Below are 24,926 nucleotides of genomic sequence, written 5' to 3'. Positions count from 1 at the left end.
CATGAACTGCTGGCAATAGCGTTGGCTGCAGTGGGACTGCAGTGGGCTGCTGTGAGCTACCGTGAGCGGCCGGCAGCCAGTATGAGCTGCCATGAGCTGCTGTGAGCCGCCGTGAGCAGCTGTCCAATGGCCGGCGACTGATCTGCCTCAGCCAGGAAGATCACAATGATTACAATACCAACATGGGCCAGTGAAGCAATGTCCTCCACAATTAGACTGAAGAACAAAAGGACAGCAACTTGTCTGTTTCCCTTCCTGATTCCCCAACACTGTTCCCCTCCCCCAATTCCCCAATAAAATCTTTAAAAAAAAGAAAAAAAAGAATCAGTCCCCCAGGGATCAGGAAAGCAGCCCAGGTTTTCCCATTGTGCTGAAAATTCCTGGGCTAAAGTAGGGAAACTGGACCTTTCCTCCACCCAAAAGTAACAGGGCAGTGCCCTCTTTGCCCATCTGTGCAGGGTCAGAGGAGGCAAGCTGTGAAACCAAAGAATGAGATGCAACTGATGTTCTCAGTACACAGTACCCCAACTGTGTAGGACCCAATCACAAGTCACTCATCATAGCAAGCACCAGGGAAAACTCAACTTCTTTGAGAATATACAGTCAACAAATGCCAACACCAAGGTGACATGGTGTTGGAATTATCTGACAAGAAGTGATATGAAAGACAGTTTGGAGAGTATAATCAATAATCTTGTAAATATTTTTAGGGGGTCAGATGGACTCATGTCTTGTTAGGGAGACCACTTTATGGACGGTGTAGAGGCCTGACCACTGCACTGTACATCTGAAGCTGCCGCTGAATAATATTCTATGTCAACTATAATTTCATATATATATATATATATATATATATATATATATATATACATATATATATATATATATATATATATATATGGTCACGGGATGTGGAGTACAATGTGCGGAGTGGAGTCAATGGAATTATAATAGATATGTATGACATTGGGCGGGTTAGTTGGGGGAGGAGGGTTGTCACTTTGTGAGGGGCGAAAAGTATAACTATTGCATTGTTTTGTACACCTAAAACTAATAAAATTTTTTAAAAAAGAATTTTAAAGTAGCCATCATAAAAAATGCTCTGATGAGCAGTTATGAATGTGCTTGAAACAAATGAAAATATAGAAAGTCTCAGCAAGGAAATCAAAGTGTAAAGAAGAACCAAATGGATATTTTAGAATTTTTTTAAAAAATTAAAAATCAGACTAAGCTCCATAGATGGCTCCATGCAGAACAGAGGGGAAAGAGGAAAGAAACAGTGAACTTAAAAATAGAACAACAGAAATTACCCAATCTGGAAAACAGAAAGAGAAAATAGACTGGGTGGAAAAAAAGAACCTCAGGAGCCTGTGGGATTGAACAGAAGATCTAACACTTGAGCCACTGAAGGAGTCCCAGCAAGAAAGGATATGAGATGGTGGCACTGAAAAACTAGTCAAAGAAATAACAGCTGAAAAGTTTCCAAATTTGGCAAAAGACATAAACCTACAGATTCAAATGGAATTCAGGAGCCAAATGGATTCAAAATTGTATAAATCCAAAGATATTCATGCGAAGACACATCATCATCATCATCAAACTTCCAAATATTGGGTTGATGGAAAAGTCATGACGCATTTTTACAACAAAAAAACATAGAAAAAATACGTCATGACTTTTCTGACAACCCAATACCAAAGACAAAAACACCTTGAAAGCAGCAACAGAGAAATGACTCCTTACCTGCAAGGGAAAACAGTTTGACTAACATGGAGTTCTCATCAGAAGCCATGGTAGCTGGAAGGAAGTGGAATGACATTATTAAATGCTGAAAGAACAGAACTGCCAATCATGAATTCTATAACTAGTGAAAATACCATTCAGGAATGGGGGGAGTCAAGACATTCTCATGTGAAGGAAAAGGAAGAGAATTTATCACCAGCAGAACTACCCTAACAGAATGGCTAAAGGAAGTTCTCTAAAAAAAGAAAGTGATAAAAGAAGGGATATTAGGACACCAGGAAGGAAGAAAGAACAACGGACTTCTCTGAAGCATTTGAAGTTGGATTGGATGGTTGAAGCAAAAATTATACCACTGTCTAATGTCTCTGTATAGTTAGAGGGAACATCTCAGATAATCATATTATAAAGGGAGAGGGTAAAGGGATATAAAGAGAGATAAGATTTTTCTACACATCACTCAAAACTGTTAAAAACAGTAGTTTGTGATAAGTACATATATAGATTCTAATCCTTAGAGCAACTATAAAAATTTATGCAGATACATTCAAAACACTATAGATAAACCAAAATGGAATTCTAAAACGTGTTCAAGTAACCTACAGGAAGGCAGGAAAAACAAACAAAGAAAAAAAGGGACAGAACAAAAAATAAAATGGCAGATTTAAACCCTATTAATATCAATAATCACAGAAAATGCAAACAGTATGATTTCATTTATATAACATTTTTCCAAATGATAAAACTGTAGAGATGGAGAACAGATTAGAGTTTGCCAGGAGTGAGGAATGGTGGGGGGAAGGGAGTGTGATTATAAAGGGCAGCACAAGGGAGGGAGGGTTCTAGTTTGATGGCAGGATGGTTACCTGAATCTACATGTGATAAAGGACAAAGAACTAGACAGGCACATTGTATCAATGTCAGCACCCTGGTGTCCATACTGCACTATAGTTACGTAAGACGTAACCACTGGGGAATGCTAGGGGAAGCTATGTGGGACCTCTCTGTACTATCTTTCCAACTTCCTGTGACACTATCATTATTATAGATTATATGCATAATTATTTCAAGATAAAAATACCTTGGCTGCTGCTTTTGCACCATGCCCAGCTCTGCTGCTGGCACTACACTACCTGTGGGAGCAGAGTTTGTCCCTAATGGCCCCCTTGCTCTCTGTGGCTGGGGCAGGTTGGACAAATGGATTGTCTGCCTGGGCCCCGCACCAAGCTCACATGCCAGTAGGACATCACCACAGCAGAGGCCGCTGCAGGAACCCTGGGGATGCCCAATCCCCCTACTCTCCTGACCTTGTCTCCTCTTTTTCCAGGCCGGAGAGCTCATGTCACCTCTTCAGAGAAATTCCTGCTTCCTTGACATAAAATGTGCCCCAGTCACAGCCTCTGATTTAAGTTCATTACAGCACTAATTCCCCTGATTTTTTCTAAGCTGTTTATTATCCATTACTCTTGGATGGATGCCTCATGAAGACAGGGGCCTCCTCTTTCTTATAATGACTGCACAAAGATAAACAGGCTATAAGAGTTTATGGGGTGTATTTGCTATCTGCTGCTTCATAACAAATCACCCTAAAATTTAGTGGCTTAAAACCACAACCATTACCATTTATTTTCTCTCATGGTTTTTGTGGGGAATTTAGAGGGTACAACAGGGAAAGCTGGTCTGTGCCCCACAGTGTCTGAGGTGTTGGCTGGAAGATGCCCTCTTCCAGCCATTCAATCCCAGACGCATCCGCAAAGAGCTCTTTCAGAACTTCCTGGCTGTGCCCACCCCACATACTTCTCTGTGGTTGTGTACTGCCTGCCTTATGGATGTGGGCAGGTTCAAGGGTGGGAGTGGAGATGAACAGGGAAGTTGGAATTTCCGGAGAGTCCTTTTGCACTACCCGTGTTCCCTTCTGTGATACCCCTCCTGGAAAACCCCTCCCCTGGGAGGAATGGCTCCATTTGCAAGAACACAGGCTTCAGAGGAAGAAACATGGGGCTCAGTTCCTCTTGGGCCCCACTCCAGTCATGTCCCCACCCCTCAGTGCCTTTTCTGGATCATGAGGAGAATGGCACCTGCTCCCAGGGTCACTGTGATGACCAGAGAAAACACTGGGTGTCCCCCAGGCAGAGAGCCCTCCCTGAGGCACCTCGTTCAACCCTCACTATCACTGGGCAGGGAGGGGTGTCCCCTTTTCACAGAGGAGGAAACTGAGGCATGAAAAAGTAAAGTGACATTGCCCAGGGTACCTGTTGAACACCCTGCAGTCCCTGCATTTGATTATCACAAGCCGGGTCTCTGCAGCAGCCCCGGCTGTGTCAGTCACCCCTCCCCACTGTCTTTCTGCCTCCTCCATACTTCCTCGTAGGGAATCTCTGTGATTTCCCAGATGCTGGTTCCCTCTGTCCCCATGAAGTCACCCTGCTGATCTTTTCCAGCCAGCCCCAGCACAGGCCCCTCCTTTTCTGGGAAGGCTACCCTGAAGCATCCACTTACCCACCTGGTCAGGGGCAGCCCTGAGCTTATGGGCCCTGGACCTCAGCATCAGATGACCCTATTTCTGAACCTGCATCTCCACCAGGTCAGAAGCAAAGGTATCACGAGGTGCCTGGCAAGGAATATGCGAGAAGCGGATGAGACCAGCCCATCTCTCCCATGTCTTCATTGGGTAAGACCATGGCCAGCCATGCAGCCAACCATGTCGGGCACCAGCCCCAAGGGCACGGGCACAGGCCCCACAAGGAGGGGGCAGCAAAACAGTGCTGGTAAGGGGCTGGGACCTGAGCACATGCCACCTGGCTCAAGTCCCACTCACTGGACACCCCCTCCAGGGCAGGCAGGGTGTTTTTGGTTCAAGGGACATACAGCAGGGGTGATATTTAAAATATTTAACAGCCAATCAGAGTAGACACTAGACATAAACAATGGACAGGACCAGCCTTGACAAAAATCTAGCTTTGCTTCATCCAAAGGAACATTCACTGACTTGCTTCTCTGAAAGGTCCAAGGACATCTTGCTTCAGGTATGGCTGGATCCAAAGTCCAATAATGTCATCAGGCATCTATTTCTTGGCTCTGCCCTCCTCTGTGTGCATTCTCAGGTGTGTCCTCCCTACCTGTTGCCCAAGACAATCCTGGCAGCTTACTGGACCTATCAGAGTCATGTGACTGACCCCTCACCGCTCCACGGCATACTGTAAGGTGGGGCAACCGCACTGGTGTGACAGCTGCTGCTACCTCCAGAATAATGTACTTTCCAAGAGGTCTGGCCTTTTTTTTTTTTAACAATTAAAACTGTCCTTTTAATTATTAAAATATAATCTCATGGTAAAAAAAAATCCAAATAGTACACAAAAGGATACACAGTGAAGTCAGTCTCCCTCTGACTGGGCCCTCAGCTCAGAGACATGGCACACTTCCAAGCAAATGCAGACACCTATGAAGAGTCTTGCCTCTCTGTTTTCTCAAAAGATACAAACTAGACCCCTACTCTGAACCCCCTTCATTATTTATTTTTTCTTTTCTCTTACCAACAGCTCTTTTGAGATTATTCCACAAGAGCTATCTCAAGATACCTCCCTCTCCCTCTTGAACTTCATAGAAATGGAATCCTCCAGGACTGCCCTCTAGTGAGTCACAGTGTTGTATAACCCTCCCCATAAGTGTGTGACTTGCTTCTAACTGATAGGCTAGGGCAAAAGTGAGGGACCTCTCTCACATGGTCACATAAAAGACAACTTCACTGGCTTTGAAGAAGTGTTGAGTGAGGCCCTGTGAGAGTCACGTGGTTTAGGGACGGGGGTGGCCTCCATCCTACAGCCACAAGGAAAGGAGTGCTGCCAGAGGCCAGGGGAACTTGGGAGAGGAGCCTAGCCTGACCATGCCTTGACTGCAGCCTCATGAGTCACTAGCAGGGGCCCAGCTCAGCTGTGCCAGGGCTCCTGACCCGTGGCTGTGTGGTTGCAAGCGGCTGGTTTGTGGTCATTTGTTAGGAAGCTAAGACAAGCGTGGACTCCTCTCTATCTGGCCTTCCTCTCCCCATGAGATGTGAGATTCATCCTTATCATTACCAGAGTCCTAGTTTGTTCTTTTTCTTTACTAAGTAGTATTTTGTTGTATGAATGACAACCTACCCATTCTACTGTCATGAACAATTTGGCTGTTACGAATAAAGCCATATGAACATTCCTATATGTACCATCTAGACGCCATGCGTATTCATTTTCTTGGATATTGACCCAGGAGTAAACTTGCTGCATCAGACTGTAGGTGGATATTTAACTTTATAAGAAACTGCCAAGCCAATTTCCAAAGTAGTTTAATCATTCTGCACTCCTAGCAGCAGTGTACAAGGGCCCTGGAGGTAGCTCGTGCTCACCAGCACCTGGTATTGTCTGTGCAAAGGTACTTCTTTGTGGTTTTGTTTAGCATTTCCCTGATGAGTCATAAGAATGTGGAGCATTTTTTCATATGTTTATTGGCCTCTCCTGAGAGGTTCCTGGTATCACTTTCTCTGCTGTAGATAACTTATTATCTGCCCCTAAACCCCAAGCTGGAGCTAGAGGGAAAGAGAAACTCTATACGGCATGAATCGCTGGGGCACTTCACGGAACCCAAGAACGAAGGTGACACAGAACAGAGCTAGGAAAGAGAGGGACCAGGTCCCAATCACTGTTGAAGCTCTTAGATCCAGCCATGCCTGAGCCTTCCTTCTGGACTCTCCAATTACATGAGCCAACACACTCTTTTTGTTTAAGCCCCTTTGAGCTAGGGTACTGTCACTTGTGCTAAAGGGATCCTGACTGAGGCGGGGCTTGAGTCAGCCCCTGTCTGGGTTCCAGTCTGCCCATCTTTCCAGGTCACTGACTCTTGAGGCCCACTGAACTCTGGAAAGGAAGTGCGGAGGGGTGGGGGCTCCCTGAATTCCAGGTGCTCCACCCGCTCTCCCCCCCACTCCCACCTGTTGTAGTCGGCAGCCCACTTCATTGCTGCTTGTTTTGAGGCTGAATACCCATGTAATTGGTTTATCTGTTCCACAGTCAAACTTCAGCAAATGTTTTTCATAATTAGTTGAAGTTTATTTAACAGGAATAACCGGTCCATTAAATTTAATGAGGCAGGTTATCAGGTATGAAGTGGAAGTGTTTTTCCTTAAGAGCAACCTGGATTTGGCCACGCTGGTTATCGGGCCAGGGAGATGCTGCCAGCTGCCTTATCTGGGAGTGGGAACCTCCACACCAAGGAGTGGAGGTGCAGGTGTCCTGTCCTCACAGGAAACGGCAACCGGCACCCCTAATGCTCCCAGGCCCCACTGTGCCCCCATTAGCATAACATCCAATAGCATTAATTTTATCTTGTCTGTCTCCCTTACTGATCTCCATGCTCCTGAAAGCAGGGTCCCTATTTTTGCTCAGTGCTGTATCTCCAGCTCTAGAACCAGGACTACATGTAGTAGGCATTCAATACCGATGTTTGTTGTGCAAAAGATGAATAACTAAGGAATGCCTCCTGCCACTGCAATTCCCTAGGCCTCCAGAGGCCTCCCTCCTGGCACACTTTGGGCCCTGCCTTATTCCTCTCCCAACTTGGCTGCCTCTGCTTAGTAGGCGGGAAAAGCTCTATTTGAGGAGAGCCAGACTCTGCCAAGGGGCAACCACTGGGCCAGTAGCCCTCACAAAGAGAGGGCCCTGGGTCACCCTGACCCAGGGCCCAGGCTAGAGAGGGCTGCACCTGCCAAGGGCATTCAGGAAGCATCGAGTCTGGGGGCTAGTTTATAAAAATGTTCAGGTCAAAACACACCCATAATCCTGTTTCCTAGAGAAAAGCACTATAAGATTTTGGTGTATAACCCTTTGGACTTTTTATGTGGGTGTGCATTTTTACATATGTCTAGGTGATGTTTTCATCCAAAAACTGGGTCATACAGAATATTTTACTTCTTTTCTTTTTTTTTTTTTTTTAAAGATTTTTATTGGGTAATTGGGGGGTTGGGGACAGTGATGGGGAATTGGGGGAAGGGGAACAGACAAGTTGCTGTCGTTTTGTTCTTCAGTCTAGTTGTGGAGGGTGTTGCTTCACTGGCCCAAGTTGGCACCATCATTGCGCTCTTCCCTGGCGAGGCAGATCAGTCGCCGGCTTCTGGACGGCCGCTCACTGCGGCTGCTGGCCGCTCACGCTGGCTGCTGGCTACATACGGTAGCCCATGGCAACCCACTGCCACAGGGACTGCAGCCTACGCCGTCGCCAGCGACTCACGGCAGCCCAGCTCCAGGTTGAACTGTTGTTCAGCATCTTAGCTGTAGAGGGCAGTGTCACTGGCCCTCATATGTGGGATCCGAACCGGGGCCCTCTGGCATCCCAAGCGAGTTCTTAACCATCGCGCCACTCGGCCGGCCCTTACTTATTTTCTTAAAATAGAGTGCGTGGAGTTCAATGTTAATAACTATGTATCCCATGTCACTATATATACATATAACTATGTATCCCATGTCACTATCATTAGTGTCTGCAGAACTATCTTATCACATTTTATTCACTGTATCCCCTATTATTGGGCATTTAGGTTGTTTCCAGGATTTTGCCATTATTATAAACACTATGATAAACAAAGCAGTCGCTTTACCTGTCCAACTCTGGCTGAGCCCTTGGATCCCGGCCTAAACCTCAACTCTTCAGAGAAGCGCTCCCTGATGCCACAGCTTGGGCACCCTGGGCCAAAGCTCCGGGGGCCTCTCCCCAGGGGCCTCATCACAACTGGGTTCCAATGTCAGCTCTCCTGCTAGACTATAAGCTCAGGGGGATGGACCAGGTGTTGCCATTGTTTTCATAGTGCCAAGGATATAATAACAAGAACAGAGAAGCCAACTCTGAGGCAGAGATGAACCTGCAGGCCTTTATTAGGGGGTGCCCTTGGGGTCAACACTTACTAAGGGGAAGAAGCAGAGGGCAGGGAGACAAGCTGGGCTGCCAAGTAGTTTCACTGAGGCTCTGCCCAGATCCCGGGTTGGGACGCCCTTCCATTTGCTCCAAGTTGGGGCATAGGAGCCCGTCCTTTATCCAACCCCCTCATCAAGCAGTAATTGGGTATAGTCCTGGCCTCCTGGGGCATGACTTTGGTGAAGCAGTTCCTCAGCAAAGGGAGAGGACTTGGGGTCGATGGCTGTCTACTGCCAGCCCTGAAGGAGATCTATCTGACAGGCCTCTTCTGCACTCACCCTCATGAGCACTACCTGAAGGACACCTATCATCACCACCCTCTAGGGGATGGCACCTGTGACTATGTCCCTTTTATAGATGAGGAAGATAGGCTTAGAGGCTCAGGAATTGCTGCTGGACTCAGGGTTGGAGCTGAGTCTGCCGCACTCTGATTCTCCATGGCATGCTGCTGAACACTGCAGAGATTGAGCAAGGGCCGGGATAAACACCCAGGACACAGGACCTGTGCACTCTGACTTCCTTTGAGCCATTGAACTGCCATCACTGGGCTGAGGATGTATGTTCCCAAAGCTCCGATTGACTATTATGGATTTGGCTGTTTCTCCTTTCTGTTCTGTCGATCTTGCTTCATGTATTTTGCTCTTGTGCCAGGTGTACATGTAGAAAGATTTTTAAGTCTCCCTGCAAGTTGTCCCTGTTACTATTTGAAACGGCTCCTCTGTTGTGCACAGCACTCCTTGTCTTTTCCACCTTGTCTGATAGTAACAGGACCAGCTTTCTCAGAGTGTGCAGGTATATATTTTTCTATTCTTCTATTCTCAAGCAACCTGTGCCCTCAGCATTAAAGTGATGTCTCTTGTAAACAACATACAGATGAATTTGTGGGAGGTGTGGGGGTCACTTCTTTGTTTTTTCTTTGTGAGTCTGCACACTTCAAAAGGCTTTTGATGCATTTCACCAAATGTGTCCTCCTGGGAGGCCACAGTGTCCCCTCTTCCAGTGGTGGCCAGAGTGAAGGGCCCTCTCCACATCTGCAGTGACACTCGGCTCCCTCCTATGTCCAGTGCACATTGGACATTTCCTCCATGACCTACTCTTGTCCCTACCCCAGCCACCTGCAATGATTCTGCCTATCTGAGGCCATGTCTGCATCGGGCACGGGCAGCAGCAATCATGGGTGGATGAGGTGGCAGTGTGTGTCTGAGGCAGGGCCCCTATCTCCCAGTGGGTAGGAACTGGTACCTCACAGGAGGTCCTGCCCCAGGGCTCAGATTCTGCCTTGGCATCGCTGGGCTCTCCAGCTCGGTAATGATGTTGGAAGTAATGAACTCTAGCCTTCTGCCAAGGGCCACACTCCTCATCTGGGTAGCCGGCCCTGGGGAAAGGGTACAGGATTGGCCCCCTCAGCTGGGTCCCTGGAGCAGGGCAGAACCAAGACTCTGGACATTCCTGGGCCTGGCCCAGAATGCAGCCAGAATCCCTCTTCCAACAGGAGACACAGCATCAGCACTGAGCACTGAAATCTGAGGCTGGTTACTCCCATTCTCTGGGCCACAGTTTCCTCATCTGTAAAGTGGGGCAGTAAGAGCAGTAACCACCCCGTAGGGCTGTGTATGACTAAACGAGTTAGTATTTATGAAGGGTAAAGGAGAGTACCTGGCACGTGGTAAGTATCTGATGGGACTGATTGATGGCTGGGACTATTCCCTGAAAGTTGGCCATCATGTGCCCGTACAAGCTGAAATGCACACAGGTGTGTGCACACACTGCCACTGCCACCATTATTCACACCCACCCAAGCACAGGCACACATGCCTGCCCAGCGCACCCCCAAGGTCATGCCGAAGTGCTTCCTGCTAGCCTGCTTTCGGTCCTGAGTCTCTGCACCACTCCTTCATGCATGGGGCGGTTTTGAGCTGCCTTGCCCTCCGATCCCCGATAGGTTCAGCCAGTGGGAAGCATGATAGAAGGGAGGTTGGAGGGCGGGAGGAGACAGCCCACAGGCAGCACCTTTCACAGTAGCTGTGTCCCCTCAGTGGCTCCAGATCCCCTGAGCAGGGCCTCTGTGGTGCCAGCTCCCACTGGGCAGTCCTGCCTCTTCCCTTTGTCCCTTTAGCCCTGGGGCAATGGAAGCTTCCCACTGTCGCTCATTTCTGGGTTACCATCCCATCCCATTTGCGGTTTCAGTCCTCCATCTCCTTTGTGATCAACTCTGCTTTCAATTGCCTCTGTTTAAATAATCATAGTGCTTTCTGGTTTCCTATTGCACCCTGGATGTCACAGCCAGTATCATCATATTTAATCCCCCACAACTGGGTGGGATGAGTATTAACAATCCCTTTCAATAGTCATCCAGCTGGGACCTAAGCCCAGAAATGTCTGCCTCCCGGTCTGTACCCCACTGGACATACCCCTCACCCATGCAGTGTTCTCTGAGGCCTGACTTCCTATCAGGTATGGCCATGTGGAGGGACTGGAGATGCAGGTCCACACATAAGCAGTCCATGCATAGGTGCACACGCATATGCAGTCTGTACCTGAGCACATGCACACCTCCCCCCCAACACACACACACTGACACTCCAACACAATGGACACGCACACCTTAAGTCCCCAGTAGGGGTGGGATGGAGATCAGGCAAGGGAAGCCCGGTTCTGACTCCAGGGAAGTCAGGGAAATGGGCTGACATCCAAGTAGAGAGAGGCCAGGAGCATTAGTAGGTAGTAAACATGGCTGGTTGCTTGTGCACAAACACAAGTACACATGTACATATGTACATACACACACACACACACACCTATATATGCTGGTGGACAGGTGCATGAAGACCTGCACACACACATAGGTGCCCCCAACTGACTCCTGGGTAGGAGGATGGAGTCTGAGAGTTTTTCCTGTGAGATTTGGAAGTTGGACAAAGCCCCAGACACCAGAGGCTTCTGAGGGAGTCTCAGAAGGGCATCAGCAGTTTCTGGCTGAACAATGGTTCTGATATCACTTAAGTTCTATCAGCCAGGTGACCTGTGACCCCACCAGGATGACCTTGCGGAGGGCCAGCCCCCTCCCTGGGCTGCCCGGCGGACACTGGGAGGAGGCTCAGGCCAGGGCACCCTGACACCTACCCTAGCTGCTCACTTCTGCATGTTTTCTGAACGTCTCCTAGTTTGTTTTGGTAAACTGATCCAGAACTTCTAGAGAGGGCATCTCCCAAAGCTATTTTCTTCTCAGCCAATATGCAGCCTGACTGAATAAAACTGCCTTGTGATACCTGCCCAGACAACTGGACACTGCTAAGGCTTAACCCTCACTTGAGCTTTGGTTGTGAGAATCTGGGGATGAGCAGAGATGTTAGGGTTTCAAAGCCTGAGTCAAGATTGCAGGCTCTTAGCTCCAGGTAGCTTGGGGCTCTTCAAATGAACTTTAGCAGGACATCCAAGGTCACCAGCAGAGCGGTTAGCAGATCAGAAACTCCGTCCCAAATTCCTCTTGCTGCTTCAGCGCTGCGCTAGGCCACAGTGCAGCCTGAGGTGCTCAAGGCGCCTTAGCTGGGGGTCCTGCCAAAGGTCAAGGACAAGCAGGCCAGTGTTTGGACACCAACTGAGCAGAGCACATCTCAAACCCAGCGGTCATCTGCTCCTCTCAATGCCCTGTGTTCCCTCATTTCAGTCCATAGAATCACCAGCACACATGCCAGAATTTGGAAATCATCCTCGATCCTCCCCTCTCCCACTCAAACCGAGTCTTGCTAATTTTAGCCCCTGAGCTGGGCCTAGTCTGTCCCCTGGCCCACCCCACCAACCTCCCGTTTATCATGCCCTCAGGTGTCCTGCCCCAGTTGAGCCTACCCCCCCCCCCAGCATGTGTGGCATCAGAGGAACTGGACAGTGCTGCAGGGTCCCTGCTGGAGACCCCCTAGCACCTCGGCCTGGCATCCACCCCCTTCCCTGCCCGGCCCTCACTTTGGTCTCTGCAAATGCCCAGCTGTCCACAGTCTGTGCTCCCCCAAGCCTGCATCTGGAATCCTAATCTAAAAGTCTCTTGCCTGCCCAGCAGTCATCCACTCAGCTTTTGAATTGGAGCTTAGGCAGAGCCTCTCTCAGGAAGCTGGCGTATTCTCACGGGTCTGTCCCTAGAAAGAACCGCTTTCCCCTCATTTTATCTCATACCTGCTTCTGTGGCTGCAGCAGAATTATGGGTTCCCGCCGTCTCCACTGCTAGGCTAGGTGCTCAGCAAGGTGTGCAGCCTGTCTTGCCAGCCTATGTCACCAGGCCCAGCACAGGGCTACACAGAAGAAGTAGCAGTGATTGTCTGCCAGCCAAGGGAATGACTGAAAACAAAGACAGTTGCTTTATTTGTTTTTGGACAGTAGCACATCCTCCCTTTCTTAAGCACATGGCGGCCCCAAGCACAGGGGCATCTTGGGCACCCGGCAGGAAATGGCTGTGGCCCGGGGGTCTGTGGGCTATGGTCTCATAACTGGTCCTTCTTCAGGGCTCTACGTTACTGCCAGGGCCAAGAATGACGCTGCTTCTCAACCCTACAAAGGAGAATAGGTCAGAGTTCAGTGAGGGCCCTCTTCTGCCGGGAACCCCGCACACCCCCAGACCTCAGCTCCAAGAGGGCCCAGGCTCTTGGGCTGCCCGAGAGTGTGACTGTTTACTGGAGATGGTCCTCTGTGGCTGCTTCTGAGACCCGGGACTGGGACTCTTCACCTCCACGTCCAGTGCCCACTCAACACGTGTCTGCAGGGACCAGCTAACATGGACCTCCCTGCCCCTGTGGATAGACAGGTCTCAGCCCAACTCTCTTCAGCCCCACTGAGGTCCCCCTTCTGCTCTCTCTGACTTTCCTCACACTCAGGCTGTTGCTTGCTGTCTACATCCACACACATGCACAGGGGCTGGAGCTTGCCCAGGCTCTGGGAGGTGCCTCCTGCATAGCTCCTAACCAGGTGGGCCTCTGTCCTGTGCCAAGTTCCTGCTGCCAGAGATGTGGGATCCTTGAATCCCCATCCCTGGCTCTGTCAGGGGCTTTCTGTGGCAGAGGCTGGGAGGGAGCAGCGGAGTGTCTCTGACACTGGCTGCCTCTCACACACAGAGTGCAATCAGAGGGTCTGGCTCTGAGGCCCTTTAGGAGTCAGGTCGAACATTCTTTCCTGAGCGGAGGATGGGTGGGCATGGAAGGAGGGAGGCAGGCCTGGCAGTGCCCCAGAGTCTCTCTCGGGCATGCTGGAGCTACAAAGAGCACACTGGAGTTAAATACAATCTGCCTTCCTTTGTGATCATATCTATGCCTTGGTGCAATGAAGCTACATTGGTGAGCTTGTGTGTTAAAGATGTACTCTGCTGGAGGGAGGGGCTGACAACTGCCACAGACGTGGGGCCTGGATGGAGAGAGGGAGGACAAAGTCGAGGCTCTGCTAGAATGCTAAGGGGGACCCCTTGGTACGTCTTTCACTTGGTAGAAAAAGTTAGGTGTGTGATGATCAGGGGCTTGGAAGGGCCTGTCGATCCTGTCAGGAAAGGTATTCTGTGCAAGCTTTCACAAAGACCTCGGTAGATGTGTAAGGACATGGGAGAGCCGCCTGTTCCACGGCCCACCTGGTGTGGTCCAGCAAGCCGGCTTAGCTCCCAGCTCCTTCCGTCTACAGTTCTACAGCGATGGTTGGCAGTGTCCTTTCTACTTAACTTGAAGTTGAGCAAACAGCTTTCCGTGAGGGCTGTGCCTGGCCCAGGGCAGGTGTGAGCTGGATAGAGCCTAGACCTGGTTGACAGAATGGCGAGGCCAGGCTGTGGGGCGGCAGACAGACTCTGCCAGACCAGGCCTGAGGGCCACTTGGCCTCTAACCTTAGCCTTTCCACTACCAGTACCCACAGCAGCTTGTCTCCTACTTGGGCAAAAGAGACTTTTCCATGGGAAGAAGGCCCCATCCCACGGCTTTTTAGAGAAACACATCAGCCTTCTGGTGAGTCCAAGCCAAGGCGCCCACAGAGTGAAGGACTTGCCTATTCTAGGTGCTAAAGTGCTGTGTCAGGGTTGGGAGGGGCCTGGTCCTGCCTGAAGCCGTGTGCTGCTGGGCCTGGAAGGGGGACGGGACGGTCTAGAAGAGAAATAGGAATTAGGGAAGTGGGGGGGGGGAGCAGGAGTGGCTGGGAGGGTCAGGAAAGGAGGGCACGGCCTTGGGACCACGTCTCGGGGAAGGGCTGCTGCCAGTCTCAGACATCTGGGACAGCAGCAGCCCCGAGGCCTGAGCCCACTCACCAGAAACTGGGCCCTGCATCCCTGCAGACCAGCACAGAAGTAGGGAAGGCAGTGAGGTCCCCTCAGTCCCCTCACCCTCTCAGGCAGGTCACACCCACTCTTCCGCCTCTGGAACCCCAAGGCCCTTCCCCTTCCACAGGGCTATCCCTGCCCTTTCTGACCCCTGCCCTGCACCATGGGCCCTCCTCCATGATCCCATTGCCCTTAACTGGATGGCTGGCCCCTTGAATGTAGGGCCTGACTTTATCCAGTGCTGCTCCCAGACCCGGCCTAGTGGGGCGCAGCATGCACAGGGCCCCCTTTTCCTAGCCCAGATGTCCAAGAACACTGATGGGAACAGTGGGCAGGACGCCTGAACCAGGAGGTGACTGAGGAAATACAGGCCTAAGAGTCCCTCAGTGTGCAAAAGGCAGAGACCTCAAGGTTAGCATGTCTGATGTAGCAGACAAAGACGGCAGAATTTTGTCAGCACTTGCAGTTCCTGCCTCCCACAGCCCCAGCAGCCCAGCACCGGGGTCTTTACCTTGTGGGCAGCACTCACGCAGTGCTGGTAAGCCTTGACCAGGTCCGAGCACAGGAGCACCTCGTGCAGGTGGTCACGGTAGCAGTGTAGGATCTGGGCCTGCAGCCCTGAGCACGCGGGCTCCAGCATTCGGGGCCTGTGGGAGAGAGAGCAGGCAAGCCTGGGGCTTGGTCCCAGTGGGCAGGGACTCAACACCATGGGTCAGGCAGTGGGCTCAGCACTGGCCAGCCATCAGCATCCAGTTATGCCTCAAAGAGAACCAGGGGGTAGAAGGAAGTGGGGTGCTGTGGGGGCTGAGGCTCAACAGCAGAAGACGTGGTGGGGAGAGGGCCTGGGAAGCCAGTTGGAAGACCCCCATACCAATGCTTACTGCATCCCAGGGCAGTTCCCACCTAGGTGTACACCCGATTGTGTCATACACATTGCAGCTACTTTCTCAAACAAAGTTGTTTTTCTGATTTCAAAACTAATACATGCCCAATGAGAAAAACTGGAATACTATACGTGTAGAAACATCTAAAAAAGAAAACTTCAGAATCTCACTTCCTAAAGATAATCACTGCAGTATTTTGGGGGTACTTTATTATGTTTCTTTCTTTGTTTATCAAAGGATGTTTAGAACCTACAAAAATTGAATTTTTGTTTTGCAAAATATGAAACAAAAACAAAAAAGTGAAAAAAGATTAAGTTAAAGTTGGTGACCAGTGTGTCCTTGGGCTCCTCTTTGGTGTGTCTCCTCCTGACTCCTCCCCCATTGCCCCTTGCCCCTCCTCTTTTCTCTCTCTCTCTCCTCCTCCCCCCTACACACACACACACACACACACACACACACACACACACTCATGCTACAATGCTGCCTTTGTGCTAGGCCCCACCCTACTTATCACTCCTAACAGCTCTGTGCAACATACACTATTATTTATTATCTGGTTACAAATCAGGACACTGGGGCACAGAGAGGTTAAGTAACTTGCCCAAGGTCACACGGAGGAAGTGGGCGAGCCATGTATTTTTTTACATCGTTTGGCTTGCACTGTTTCCACAGATTGGTTTTCAGGCCAGGGCCACACAGGAACCTTCACAGCCATAGCTAGAATCAAAACACCCGATGCAGCCTCTAAGCATAAACACCATGTATGGCTCAGGGCATTCAGTGGGAGTTGTAAAAATGCAGAAAACCACTCCCCAAGGTTCTCAGCAATGAAAGGATCACTATATGTTTTATGCAGCTCTGCTCCTGTTGCACGGGGGACTTGTAGGTGAATAATTCTCCCGGCTGAGGATCTCTATATTTTAAAAGTCTATCCATGCAATAGGTGCTGGAACAGAGCAGCACCATTATTATTTTAAAATAACTCAAAGACACCAAGTTCATCAGTTACGAACAGCAAGGAACAGAATACTCATCAGCTTAAGGAAGTAAGACACCCAGGATTTACTGTCTTACTGTAAGTCTGGTGGTAGCACTTCCGGTGCTGCTGTGTCATCAATGATGCCATGGCAGCCTGGGTCCCCCTCCTTCCCCTGAACCATCCCTGCATGGTGGCTGTCATCTCAGGCCTGCTGTCTCACAAACATCAGCTTTCTCGTTTCCCCACTGGCCAGAACTAGGTAATATGCCCACCTCTAAAACCATCACTAATAAGGCGAGTGAAATGAACATGTTTAGCTAAGACCAATAAGACTCAGGCCTAGGACTTGAACAAAAATGAGAGTTTATAAACTAAAGAAGTGGGAGGGATGTGCCACACCACACCACACCAATGCAAAGGTTTGAGACAAAAGGTGAAGGATGTGCCAGGAGAAACAGCCTTCCCATTCCCCGAAAGGAGGGGAGCGGAAGGCCGAGGAAGCTCTGCTGGCCAGGCTCTCCAGGGAAACGGGATTCCATCAGGTTCTGAGGATGTGACCACGGGGACGAGGCTATTCTTGTCCTTGAGGTCACAGTTCTGGTTCGTGTCCACAAAGAACAGATGAGGTGTTAGATTTCCTACTTCTTCTCTTCTCAGGAGATGGATGGGTTCCTCGGATTCAGGGGATCTTCTCATTGGGCTCTACAGAGTCATCTGGGGCAGATCACAACTGGGGTACAGAGGGGTGACCACCCGATTCCTCCAATGCTTGCTTGTAGAATGTCTCTTCATTTTTGTATGTAAAAACTTTGACATGCATGTGTGTAATTGTGGGCCTCTTGAAACGAATTTTTCTTGAGGACAGCCAGCCTTTGGATGGAATTCCTCTCAGGTGAGTTCTCTTTCCAACTCCGCCTACTGCTTCCATTCCAGCTGTTCGGATGTTCTCCCTTGGGAAAGCCGTGAAGTCATAGATCTTTGCTTTCTGCCCTCCATCCCACGGCCTCCCCCTCTTTGTTTAAATCTTGTTTTGGGGAGGCGTGGGTCTCTCCTTTCCCATTTCAGACCTGTCCTTGGCAGGTTGCAGCCTAGGAGGCCATGTCTTTCCGTGGGCTTTCTCCTGGCACCTCTGTTGTCCTTCACACCAGCCCTACTCTGCTCTTGCTCCCCGGGCGCTGCCCCTGCAGCAGGAGTGCTCACGGGCACAGGTTTTACTGCACCCTCCTTTGCACTCCCTTGAAGCAGCACCCCACCGTCAGGAGACCCCCATGAGGGCCTGTCCCTGGCAGTAGCCTGGTAGCTGGCAGGCACAGCAGACCTCCTTGGTTGGGGAAGCACCAGGCTCAGTAGGGGCAGAGCTGTTCTGAGCTGTAGGTCTGTACAAGGCTTACAGGTCTATGTGGAGAGGTGTTCTGGAACAGGACAGGTGGGGTCCACGTGGCCGAGCTGTCCTGGAGCCAGAGCCCTGGCCCTGTGGAGCCTCGCCCTCTCCAAACCTACACAGAGACACTGACCCTCACTCTGCAGGTTATAAATGGGCAGAGCAGTTTCTTCATAACTCGTTCCTCTCCCTCTGTCCCCTCCTCCTTTGGTTCCAGGTCCCTGGACAGGGGCCCCTGTACATTTTGAGGGCAAATCCCATCAAACACCCAGTGGGCTCCCAGATCAGGAGAAACTGGGCCATGTTGAAATCCATCCCCTCCACACTAGCACCACCTCTGGGGCTGCAGAGGCGTCCCTCCTCAGGGATTTATCAGGAACAATATGAAGAGATAGGATGGCAGGCAAATGTCAACTGGAAGAAATTTCACCCTTTTGCCTGCAAAACGGCTCTGAATGAGAGAGGACAGGGAGAGCACAGATTGCCAAATAAAAGGATTTCTCTGAAGGAGGGCAGGGCTAGGACTGGGGTCAAACCACTCAAAAAAGCAGTTGCATTCTATCCAAGCACAGTCCCACCGGCCCTGGTCCATGGTAACCTTGTTTACACTGCATAAGAAACTGCTCAGATTTTTAGAAACATTCAGTCTTGTGAACAGCTGCTCTTCAAATGCACACAAAAAAAATGTATCTATAGCATGCTGTGAACTTTCTAGGGATTGAGATAAGTCCTGTTCCTTCTCCTGTCTGGGGCCATCCACGACTGCGAGCATCCCTGTGTGTACTAACACCTAGTGGTCTTGGTGGCTTTGAAGTGGTGAACGTCTCCCAAATCAGAAGCCTCACATGCATTGCTTAGGATGTCGCTCACCTCCCTGGCCCTTACTTTCTTCATCTGCACAATGGGGACACTGCCTGCCCTGAGGCTGATGAAGACCAGACAGGAGCGTGTATGACAGCGCATGTTGTGAAGTGCCACTCTCACTAACAACCTAGTGGCCAATGTGGGACACGAAGGTGGGGCAGGGGTCAGATGAGCTGGGAGGAGAGCTGAGGAAGGGAGGCCGGGGTTACTGGTGGAACTTGGTAGAGCAGAGCTAAGACAGGAGGCTCTGGGGGCGGAAACCCCAGATGTGGGCTTGACGGTGGGATCCTGTCTGAACATGTCCCTCTCCCTATAACCTAAGCTTCCATATCATTCCAGTTCCAGTTCAGGGCTTGCCAGACCTCATTGGAGCCTCCTTCCCCAGGAACCTTAACGCGCCAATCATGGCATCCCTTCTCCAACGAGTCAGCAGACAACTGAGTGTGGTGCTCTGTGGACCAGCAGGGAGAACACAGATTTTGGGGTCTGACAAACCTGGGGCAAGGCTCTGATTCTGCCACTTTCATTTTGTGGTCAGGGGTCAGATGGTGAGAAGAGCCCCACCATGCAGAGCTGCTCTGGACTTGTCACCAGTGAGGCCTCCGGTCTGGCAGGATCATGGGCACTCAGGAGACGGGCTGAACGCTGCTCTGCCTGAACACAGGGCATCCACACCCTGCCTCACCAACAGCCCTGAGCCTGTGCGTGATGGCCACCGGCGGGCACAGGTGAGCAGAGACCACCTGACTCCAAGCAGTGCCCCGTCCATTCCGACAACAGACCCTGTGGCTGACCAGTCTCTGGGGGCGCGACGCAGATGCTGGGGAGTGAGTGCCACACACAGGTTGCCAGGCTGCACCAATGCCATGATGGTCTCTGGGCATTCAGTATTGTGCACCACTCTCTCCCCAGCAATGCTGCCCATGAACCAGCGTTCTACCTCCTTGGTGGTAATAACATGTTTCATGATGAGAGTAGTGATAAGAACATCAGAAAAAACCAAAGTATTAGGAATAAAACCACACTCCTTCCCGTGCATCCTGTGTGGTCAGGCCCCTGAGGACAGAGGTGAAGAGCTGCCCTTGGACTAAAGTCCAGCTCCTGATCTGAGAAGCAGAGGTCACTCTCACCACCAGGCACCACACACTGGACACCCTTCCACCTCTGGGCTGCCACACCCCACCCCACCCCCTTGGGGCACAAAGGCCCCTTGCTCCTTTCCTTTGCTGCACAGACCCCCAGGATAGCTTATCAATTACTCCTGCAAACCTCTGAACTTCTCAACCAACCTCCAAGCCCTAGGCCCATTTCAACAATTCACCCTCTGGAGCTCAAGACCCCGGTACCCCAACAGGCCCCTGGGGCCTTCCATCCGAGCTTCCCACGTTACACTGACACATCATGTTCTCATAGGAAGTCACCATCTAGCATCAAGGAGCCCACTTCCCCTCTCTAGTTCCTTCTTGGTGAGTGCCATCACTATCCCTCCAGGCAACCACCCCAGCAAGAAACCTGGAGCCCTTCCACATGTCTCTTCCTGCCCTCATTCTAGATGCTTTCCCCTCACCTGCATTCTGTATGTCTCCCTCTTACCTTCTTACTATATCAGCCCTACCTCTCTCCAGTGAAAGTGAACACTGACGCTGTAGCCATTCCAACTCCCAAACAGCTCGGAAACTCATCCTCTCAATCCATGGTGACCTAGTGTACCCTTGCCTGGGTGGCTCTAGATGCCCCTCACTGCTGTCCCTACCTCCAACCACCCTCCATCCCCAGGGGGCTTCGATCCCCCTCAGACGCTCCCCTGGGGCCTCTGGCTCAGGTCTGTAGAGGCCAAACCGGCCTGTCACCTGCCTCCCGTGCTCCTCCCTTCTTCCAGTTCTGGGTGGCTCCCAGAGAGGACGCCCACACGCCTTCCCATCGGCCAAGATGACCCTTCTAGGAGGCCCTCCTCCCTTTCTAGTGTGCAGGCCTTCCGAGGCCCAGCCCTCCTAGAGCCCCCGCCATGGCCTCCCCCTCGCTCTCCCAGCTTCGCTCCGCGTGCCACTCCCTGCAGTGGCAGGGCTTATCTCCTTGTGCCCTTCTTGGGCCATCAGTGCCCTGAGGGTACACAGCAACCCTGGCATCCCAGTGTCACATAGCCCTGCCTCCTCCTAGAGGAGCCTTCTGCAGAGCCAGCCGGTGACTCCTTCTCACCCCTGTGCCTGAGGCTCTCTCCTACTGGCCTTTCACACTTAGACCTCCATTCTACTTCCACCACTGAAAACACACTCGCCTTTCCAAAAAGTCTAAAACCATTTCAAACCCAAACAACTTCTGCTTCTGATCCCCCCTCAGCCCACTTCCCCCACAGCCCACTCCTACCTCCCCGCCATAACGAAGCTGTCCCAGGTTTTATCTCCCAGAAGCCCCCCGTCCAACCCATTGTCCGTACTGTCATTACAACAGCCGCTTAAATGCCGCCTCACCTCCAGCTCATCCTCTCCACTGCAATCAGTGATGTTTCTAGAACATAAAGCAGGCCACAGATTTCTAAAATACAAGTCAGCTTAAAAACCCATTTCTTGGGCGATTACAGCTCACTGGACCCTGTGCTAAGCATTAGCCTATAAGGTGGGAACTGTACTTTTCCTGAGTTTATCTTAAATGAAGAAACAGTGGCTCAGAGAGACCCAGAAGCTTGCCCATGCTCACCATCTGACAAACAAGGCCAGCAAGCAGCTCTGAGCCTTACTTCAGACTCGCGGCCCCACTACAGTCCCATGGCCCTTGAGTGACCCCCACACATCCTGTTACGGCCATCTGTCATCCGTGTTTAGCTGTGTGGTTGAAGTCACTGTGCCACTAGCCCGAATGTCCTAAGAGGGCAGGCTGTATCCCCAGCACCTCACTAGCTGGGCGAGGCTGCTGGTCTCAGGCCTTGGCGGCCCCCTGGCTTCTTGGCCTCACTCGTACTTCTCCCCAGGCACAGCTACACCATGGCGAAGCACCCAGAACATGGCTTGGGGACCCAGGGGCTCCTCCTGTCTGCATCAGTTCCTTCTTTCTGGTCTCACTCCGCCATTCACAGGGCAGAGCTTTGAGTAGTCTTCCCTGACTGCAGCAGCCTCCTCACTGTGCCTTCACTGACACACACACCACGGGATTCTGACACACGCCTCTTTCTGTTTCCACACAGGGCTTGGAGCTGCGTGAAGAAAGCATGTGACTGGGTGTGCCCTGGAGGGAGTGGCCTGGTGACCATTCCTGAGACTCTGCCATGCAGGGGTATCAGGAGGAAGGGAACTCAACTTTATGAAGCATTATTCATTAATGCACGACCACCAGATGAAGCAGATGTGCTTTTTGTAGCTTCCATAGGGCTCTGCCACACAATTGAGCACAGTCCAGTTCCACAGCCTCACCGGCCCAATGAAAGGTACAGGGCTGAAACCATGTCCCCTTTAGGGAAGACCTAAAACTGGGCCTCCAAAAGACATGGACATGGCCAAGAGGAAAACACATCCTCACGCCATCTGAACTTCTCGATGTGCAGCTAGGAACTGTTTTTTGCTTTCTGGCAAGTTAATACACTCAATCTTTGGCTTATGTTAGCTGGGACTGGGTGTCTATCACTTGCCGCCAAAAAGGTTATCTAGAGAAGACAACATGGTGAGGTTGTGGGGTCAAGGGCTCCTGAGAACTATTTGCACACACAAAGGTCAGTGGGTTGGAGATTCTCCCTCCAAAATCATGTCCTTCTGGGAATCTCAGAATGCGACCTTAATTGGAAACAGGGTCATTGCAGATATAATTAATTAGAATGAGGTCATTTTGGGGTAAGGAGGGCTCCTAATCCAATATGACTGATGTCTTTATAAGAAGAGGAGAGACACAGAGACACAGACACAGGGAGAAAGCCAAGTGATGACTGAGGCAGAGACTGGAGTGATGCGTCTATAAGCCAAGGAATGCCGAGGCCTGCCAGCAATACCAGAAGCCTGGAGAAAGGCACAGAACATAATCTCCCTCCAGCCTTCAGCAAAAGCCGGTCTGGTTGTGCAGAGGTGCCAATTTGGGTTCTTTGTCACAGCAACCCTAGGAAAGGTATGCAGTCAGCCACATAGGAAAGGGATCTGACCTGGTCTCCAGAGGCAGAGTTGGGAGTTTCAGATGGGTAGAATTTTGTGGGAGGCCGACAAATCACTAGTCACCTTCCAACAGACAGCAACATGTCGGCTTCTATGACATCGGGCTCCTTGGCCACAGCAGCTACCCTATAAAGAGTATTCAGCAAGTGCCAGGCTCTGTGGTCTTGCACAGTGTCTGATTTCTGCCACTCCTGTGGGGTACTATCTCTAGAGAAGAATTGGGTTCCTCTGACTTGTCGTTCTTCACTTAATTGGCAAGTGGAGGGGCTATAATTCAAAACAAGATCTGTAGAACCGCTCCATGTGCTCCTGGGGAAAGTTTCCCTGGAGAGAGAGATCTGGGTGAGGCTCAGGCTATGGGAGGGGAGATGACATGGGGCACGCTTATGTCTCAGTAAAGAGTATAGGTGGAAAATCTAGCCTTGTCTGAGATTACATTTGGGCAGGCCTGTGGTTCTGGTCCTTCTGAGAATCAATACCTGCCAGGGCCTACTGCGTGCCAGGTCCTAAGCATATCCACAACAACCCCGTGAGTGGGGCCTTATGTCCCTTTCAGTAGATAGGCAGACTATTCTCAGAGAGGTTGCCCAAGGTCACACAGCAGTGAGACGGAGCCAGGATAAAAGCCGGGTGTGTTTGGCTCCACAGCCCTTGTTCTCCACACGGTGCATCTTAGCTCCACTCTGCCTTCAGAAAATTCCAAAATATTCCAAAAAAGAAACAACCAAGCAAGAAACAAAACAACAAAAAAGACATTTGCCCTCAATCACATGGTAGGCAGGGCTCCCCTATGGAGCCAGAGGTTTGCCGACTGGAAGTGAGGAGCGGGGGGAGGACTGGTGAGAGAGGGTGGCAGGCTGAGATCCACAGGAGGAGGAGTGAGGAAGAAGATGATGAATATGCAGCCATGCAAGGCTGAGAACAAAGAGCAGCGTCAACTAGAAAGGCGGGAAGGAAAAAGGAAAGGGAGCGAGTTGTCTGACCAGCACGGTCAGCCTGGGCAGGGTGGGGGCAGCATCTCAGGCCTCTGAGCTGGCTGGGAAAGGGTCTTCTGCCTGAGTGCGTGCAGCATCCTCACATGCACAGCCCCAAACCCTCAGTGTCCTCTCTTATTTAATAAATGAAATCACATCAACTTCTTCTTCTATTATCACTGTTGACATCAATCTGATAACATTGGCCTGGTGTGGAATTGGGCTATTATATGTCCTCCTGATATTTAATTTCAGAGAAACATCAGCAGGGGGTGTGTATATGGAGCAGGCTTTTTATTACAGGCAACACTAAGGAGATTCCAAGTGAATTAGACATTCATCTTTGTCAGCTCCAATCTAGCTATTCACGAGAGGTTTCTGCTTTAACCCATGGCAAGGGCTGAGGTGCTGACGAGACCAGCTGGTTACTAAGGACTTGGTTAACTGGCCGCTATCGACGATGTGCCATTCAGCCTGGGTAACTGAAACTCAAAGATCCTGCCATCGATCACATGCCATGTGGGATCACTATCAGCTGCTTGATGCCGGTCTCCAGCTGCCCCCATCCCTCAGGCAGGAGGCAGCTATTCTCAGATCCTAGGCCTGGCAAGAGGTCCCTTCCACTGAGAGGCTGAGAGCTGAGGAAGAGGATACAAAACACAAACTGGTCACTGGCTGCCCCTTAGTCAGTAAAGGAGGCTGCCTGTGACAGAATTCTGCCCTGGGACGTATCACTTCTCTCTCTCTCTCTCTCTCTCTC

General features: G+C 50.7%; 1 protein-coding gene across 1 annotated transcript in view; it reads right to left on the bottom strand.

Moving 5' to 3' along the window:
* Positions 1-13,005: 13,005 nt before the first annotated feature.
* CHCHD6 (coiled-coil-helix-coiled-coil-helix domain containing 6) overlaps positions 13,006-24,926 on the bottom strand; it is a 314,058-nt gene continuing 302,137 nt past the window's right edge. The window contains exons 7-8 of the mRNA XM_019658655.1: positions 15,466-15,601; positions 13,006-13,218 (exon numbers count right to left, since the gene is read on the bottom strand). Coding sequence (XP_019514200.1) covers positions 13,213-13,218; positions 15,466-15,601 — 142 coding nt within the window. The 3' untranslated portion in view covers positions 13,006-13,212. The remainder of the gene's footprint in view (positions 13,219-15,465; positions 15,602-24,926) is intronic.

This window comes from Hipposideros armiger, unplaced genomic scaffold (genome assembly GCF_001890085.2).
Source record: "Hipposideros armiger isolate ML-2016 unplaced genomic scaffold, ASM189008v1 scaffold_286, whole genome shotgun sequence".
NCBI lineage: Eukaryota > Metazoa > Chordata > Mammalia > Chiroptera > Hipposideridae > Hipposideros > Hipposideros armiger.
This window is presented reverse-complemented; position numbering and strand designations above follow the sequence as displayed.